Source organism: Hipposideros armiger, unplaced genomic scaffold (genome assembly GCF_001890085.2).
Source record: "Hipposideros armiger isolate ML-2016 unplaced genomic scaffold, ASM189008v1 scaffold_7, whole genome shotgun sequence".
Taxonomy (NCBI): Eukaryota; Metazoa; Chordata; class Mammalia; order Chiroptera; family Hipposideridae; genus Hipposideros; species Hipposideros armiger.
This window is the reverse complement of record NW_017731357.1, coordinates 279,847-286,205: the sequence shown is the minus strand read 5'-3', so window position 1 is coordinate 286,205 and position 6,359 is coordinate 279,847. Positions and strand designations below refer to the sequence as shown.

Genomic DNA, 6,359 nt, shown 5'->3' with positions numbered 1-6,359 from the left:
CATTCTGTTTACCTCCCTCCTTTAATTTGTTTTAATATTTTCAACTTGTGGGTTATTTAGAAAAAGTGTGGGTGGTGAGGTGGCAGGACCAGGACTACATGGAGGCTCTCAATGAACAATGTGAAGCTGTGAAATCAAGCCTTTCCTTTCCCCCCACCAAAAATGTCTTTGCAAGAGTTGGCCTCCAGCCATCAGGATCTTCTCCACTAGGAAAAGAGAGGATGTATTTAACAGCTTTGCTCTTTCCTTTTTAACCTGTTTATTTGAACCGACCCTCCACCTACTCTCTCGGTTAAACATTTTAACTTTTTGTTTAAGAGAAACCAGCTAACCGTCCAAACTCCAAAGCCTAGGTTCACTGGTCTCTAAGCCTCGGCCCCACCGCCCTATCCGGGTGGCTTTACAGGATTCTTCCAGCTGAGATGGAGGACAGGGACAGCGTTGGGGTTTACCGGTTTCACCCCCACCCCCAGCCTAAGTGCCGCCCCTCCCGCCCACGCCCCCTCCCGCTCCGCTGCCTGACCTTTGAGCCACCTTGAAGTCACCAGCCTAGCTTCCCTGCCCCCTCCCTGGAAAGGTCTGGCGATAGCCGAGCAAAACCCTCTCAGACTGATCTTCCGACCAGGGACGGTGGGAAGGACACTGACTGCCCTCTGCCTACCCACGGACCCGCGCCCGAGACCAGGCGGGATCGACCTTCAGCCTCCGAGGGCCTCGCTGTCGCCTGAGGCCACAGCGGCGCTACTAGATAGCGGAGTGGCCCGTCGCCCACACAGGTGCCCAGGTGTAGCAGGTAACTGCCGCAGCGTCCCCGCTCCCACCACCACCACCACCCAGCCACCCGTTTGTGGCCACGAACTCCTGTCGGGCTGCACTCCCTGTATGGAGCCCAGGCAGAAAGGGAACATTTGACAGTCCCTGGCTTGCACGACTGAGCAAGCGAGCGTGGGGTTAAAAGTTGCTATTGCAAAAGCCCCGCGTCTGATCTTGGGCCTTATCTCAGACTGATAACACGCAGGCCTTTGGAGCCCGTGCCAATTTTTAACAGTCAATGAAGATTGCAAATGCTTTCACACTGGCAGTCGGTATTTGAGGCCGATTTGAGCTGTGTTTCTAAAAAAAAATGCAGTTTATTGAAGGAAATATTAAACCAAATATTGGATTGTTTTCCTTTTCCTCCCATTATTAACTTGCCCATCCATGTGTGGGACCACTTTCTTCAAAGCAGATAGATGCCAGAGAGAAAATATGAAGATTCAGGTGATTTTGGTCATCATCAGGGCAATTTAGGAAAGAGAGAACGCTCTTGAAAGTTGCCTGTTTTTCTTCCCCCATATGGGGTTCTTAGGCAATGTTTTTTCCTCTCTGATAATTTTTCATTTTCTTCTCCCTGTTCACTGGTCACACAGTCTCTGGCCTAAAGTCCCAGCATAAAATGTTCCTGCCTGTGAAGTTCAAGACTCCTTGCCAAATTGGCACAGTGCCTTCCTAGGCAGCAAGAAATAGCTGAGGGGCTGTCAGCTCTACAAGGGTGTCCAGACCATGTCCTTTTCTCCATCCCTTCCATTGTCTGAATTTGAAAATCCATGTTCATTCTAATTTAGTGTATTATCACTGATGAACATATTTTTTTTTTACAATGGAGTCAGAAAAATGCAGAGCAGAAGGCTCTGGCCTTTGAGCGGTCAAAGTGAATCAACAGCAATGGGTGGGGAGGGCAGCAGGAGAAGGTGACCTGCAGACTCCCAGAGGGGCCACCAATGAGGGAGCTGCCCGCCCCCTGACCTACCTTGGGGAACAGGGTGCTGGCATAAAGAGCGCCCTTGCCTCTTCTGAGCTGCTAGCTCTCTGAGGTCACCAGCGCCAAGGTGTGGATGTTGGAGTGTTTCTCTCTCTCTCTCTCTCTCTCTCTCTCTCTCTCTCTCTCTCAAAAAAAAAAAAGCCCTGGTAAGTTGACTGAAGATGTCTCATGTTATTGCTTATCAGCTCTTCTTTTTCAGGTACATCTCCTCCTGCACCATTGCATATTGCGTTCTGATTTGGAGAAAGTGTGTCCAGCCCTCCTAGTTCTAATAAAAACAACTCAATCTGTATTGGGCTCTTACCAGGGTCTCAAGCCAGGTGTTGTGCTGCATTTGCTCCTTGTGATTACATTTCATTTTGTCTCTGTCGCCCTCAGTAGATTTCCTCATGACAATGTCTGCCATTAAGATTGAGTGCGTCCTGCCAGGGAACTGCCGGTTAGGTGAGTCTCCGGTGTGGGAGGAAGCGTCCAACTCTCTGCTCTTCGTAGATATTCCTGCAAAAAGGGTTTGCCGGTGGGATTCGCTCAGCCAGCGAGTGCAACAAATGACTGTGGGTAAGGATGAAAGCCAGGCTCAGATCCACTGAGCTAGCCATCTTTTCCCTGGGGAGGGGCAGGACCACCTAAGATGCCATTCCCACAGGCATGTTAAAGCGTGCTGAATAGACTTTAAAACTTTTGGATTGCCATGCTGTCTGTCCTCCCACCTCCCACTTTGACCCAGGAGTAAACTCCGGATAGTCAATACTTTCGTCTTCCTCTGTGGGGGAGGGGCAACATTTTGGTCTGATAAGGAGTCACTGTAGAATCTTTCTTTAACACCTTCAGATAACAGCATTGAAAGCTTGAGACCCAGTATTTACCTTGGGTCAGACCAAGGACTTAATTTAAAAAAAAAGTGTACCTCTTCTTTGAATGTGAAAAGAGCTTTTAGACCTATAAAGCATCAACCAGAACTAATCTGTTCAATGTACAAAATAGAATTTCCAGTGCTTTGGAGTGTGATTCTGTTTATGGCTATGTGATTTCCAGAGGAAGGGTTTATGACATTCTGTGGCCCAAAGGGATGGACATGACTGATAAGCCATAGAGAAAGAAGTTTCTTGTTTTCATTATTGTGTTCATGGGAAGAGATACCAGGAATTCCTACACACTGGGACCTTCACTCTCAACCCAGAACTGAAGACCTCAAACTTTATTTTTATGAGAGGGAAAAACTTTTTAATTCACTCATGGATGTGACTGGCTGGAAGCAAAGTGACTGTGGCCACTGAGGTCAGAGTAGGGGGAGGGACCCGGGCCTTTCCTCGTCTCTTTCCCAGCATATACACATTAGGGGTATATTCCTACCCTAATCTGCACACACCCCTCCCCCAAACCGTGGAAAGGGCTTGTGGTGTCAGCAGTAGCTTAGAAGGCTAACAGAACTCTCAAGCCACAGGCTGGGATCCCTAATGAGAATGTGACCCTCCTAATAGTGTCCTGCACATTCCCTGGGGCCCTCAGTGGCTCAAATCAACTTCTGAGCAGGACTTTTAGCTGAAAGCTGCTCCCAGAGCACCCAGCACCTTGCACTGAATAGGTGTTCAGAAAACGTTTTCAAAATAAATTCTGATAAATTTGGTTCTGGTGACTGCTCACCATGGTAAATAATCTCTCCACTTAAAAGGAAAAAAAAGAAGTTTCCTTATACACTGAAGAATATTAAACCCAGAAACCCTAAAATTTAAAAATACAGGGAGCATTTTAGATCTTGCTCCCCAGCATATATCATCACCCTGGTTCAAATAAACTCTTATAAAAATTCTCTAAATAAATAAATACAAAATATAGTAATAAGATGAAGACATGTGTTTTATCACTACAGCTACATTTCTATTTATTACTTTTATCATGCCTACTTCCAAAAAGGATTTGAAAAACTATTTTAATTAAATTATTTTAAATTGAATTAGATTTAAATACAATTTAAATAAAATATTTTAATTAAATTAAATTAATATTTAATTTAAACAAATTAAAAATATTTTCTTTAGTTAAATAAATTTAATTTCTAATTAAATACGGCCCCTTAAAAAAGGCAATGATGTATTGGAGGGAGAGAAAGACGTCACAAAACCTAGTTGCTGGAACTAAACAAAGTTTGTCTCTGAATTTCCTGGAAATCTGTCAAATTGAGCTTCGCTTGTTCTGTAACAACTGCTCTGGTGCGCCCTCCCCCAGTTAGGAACCTCCTCCTCTGAACTTTACCTGGTGCCTGCCCCACCGTGTGGTGGCTGCTGTGGTTTGACTTCCCTGCTTCTCCCACTAGGCTGGCAGCTTCCAGAAGAATTGGGTTTCATTCACCTTTCTGTTCCTGCTATACAGAGCAGCACACCGAGTTCACTCTCAACAAATATACTCGGTTATGTAGCCTTCACTATTCAACAGAAGGAAGAGAGCACTCCCATTGTCGAAAGAGCTGGAATCCTTGGAGATGCCAGGTGGCCTGATGGTCGCAACATGCTGCTGAGCCACTGGACTGCTTGCTGCATTCTAAATGTTGCGTTTGCCTCTTGCAGATGCCCCAGTCAGCTCTGTGGCCCTCCGCCAGTCGGGAGGCTATGTTGCCACAATTGGAACAAAGTTCTGTGCTTTGAACTGGGAAGATCAGTCAGCCATTGTGCTGGCCACAGTAGATAAAGACAAGAAAAACAATCGATTCAATGACGGGAAGGTGGATCCCGCTGGGAGATACTTTGCTGGTATGGTTTATCTTTAGCACCTCTATTACTGAGCTTGGGACAAAACCATATCGCTTATAAAAGTTTCACTGCTTTAGTGGTAAAAGTGTTATTCATAATGGATCTTGGGTTTTTTTCATTATTACTTGAGTAACTTGTATCACTAAAAAAAAAATCCTATGAGAAAAACTTCATAGATATTCCTTTCACTTTCTGTCTCTAACAGAAACTAAAATTTGTATGGTACTTTTTTGGTTTCAATAAGTTTTAAATACAGAGGATTTGTTGTTGAAGTTCAAATTAGAAATAATTTCAAATTTACAGGAAAAAGGTAAGAATTGTAGAAACAACACCTGTATGCCCTTTACTTGAATTCACTTATTGTCAACATTTTGTTCCACTTGCTCTCTCTATCTATATAAACATATTTTTCTCCAGAATCATTTGAAAGTAAGTTGCATATATCATGTGCCTTTACTCCTAAAATACTTCAATGTGAATTTCCCAAGAAAAAAGACATATTCTTACATGACCACTTTATAGTTATCAACTTAAAGAAGTTTAACATTGATACAATAGTTTTATATGATGTATTATCTATATTCCAATTTTGTCAATTGACCATTCAGTTAATTTTAAAATGTCCTTTATAGCATTTCCCCTTCCAGTCTAGGATCATGTATTGCATTTAGTTGTCATGTCTTTAATATTCTTTAATCTGGAACAGAATATAGCCTTTCTTTGTTTTTTTTTATGACATTGAAATTTTTTAAAGAACAAGTCCCACCCAACTCCCCCCTTTTTCAATAGAACATTCCTCGTGTCCCTCATGTTTTTGTGTTTGTATAACATTTCCTTGTGGTTAGAGTAATGCTATACATTCATGGCTAGAATACTGCATAGGTGATGTTTTGGCCTTCTCAGGTATCCCATCTGGATACTGTCTGTCTCTCTTGGTTGATGTTAGTTTTGATCACCCAATCAAGGTCTTCTCAGATTTTTCCACTGAATAGTTGTTATTTTTTATTTGCAATTTATAAGCATTTTGTGGGGTTTGTTAATTATCTATTGCTGTGTAACAAATTACCCTGAAATTTAGTGACTTAAAATAACAAACATTTATTATCTTACATCATTTCTGAAGGTCAGGAATCTGGGTGTGGCTCAGCTGGATGGTTCTAGTTCAAAGTTATGTCATGAAATTGCAGGCAAGTTGTCAGTGGGGGCTACAGCCTCAGAAGGGACTGGAGTCTCTGAAGGGGCCTGGAGGATCTGCTTCCCAAGCTCACTCATGTGGGGGTTGGCAGGACGCTTCAGTTTCTTATCATGTGGGCCACTCCATAGGACTGCTCTGGACGTGGCTTCCCCCAGGGCTGGTGGAGAGAGAGAGAGGGTGGGGGGAGATGGAAGCTAGTTTTATTATAACTAATCTCATAAATGGCATAGCATCACTTCTGCCATGTGCTATTGGTCACACAGGCAATGGTGGAGGGAACTATACAACGGTGTGAATACTGTGAGGCAGGGATCATTAGGGGCCATCTTGGTGCAGACTACAACATGGGGAGATACTTTAAGTCCAAGTAAATATCGTAGTTCTCATCAAAATCTCTCATTTACATTTTACATTCTTTGATGATTCTAGCTTGAACCAATCTTTACTGTGATGGTTGCAGAATGACTTACATACAGCTTTAAATGAATTTTAACTACAGTTTGAACTTAAATAATGCATTTCACACCAATTTCTCATTTATCTCCTATAATAACAACCTTATAAATTAGCCAAAGTCCATTCTATTCTTTTTTTTTTTTTTTTTTTTTTTTTTTTT

General features: G+C 42.9%; 1 protein-coding gene across 10 annotated transcripts in view; it reads left to right on the top strand.

Annotated features, from left to right (window-relative positions):
- The first annotated feature begins 557 nt into the window (after positions 1-557).
- Positions 558-6,359, top strand: part of RGN (regucalcin) — a 31,444-nt gene continuing 25,642 nt past the window's right edge. Inside the window, exons 1-3 of one of the 10 annotated variants that reach the window (XM_019649595.1) lie at positions 558-793; positions 2,183-2,359; positions 4,366-4,548. In XM_019649595.1, the coding sequence (XP_019505140.1) occupies positions 2,191-2,359; positions 4,366-4,548 (352 nt within the window). In that variant the 5' untranslated portion in view covers positions 558-793; positions 2,183-2,190. Of the gene's footprint in view, positions 794-1,801; positions 1,869-1,924; positions 1,948-2,179; positions 2,360-4,365; positions 4,549-6,359 lie in introns of those variants that run through there. The other 9 variants (XM_019649578.1, XM_019649616.1, XM_019649603.1 and 6 more) reach the window with 9 other exon arrangements.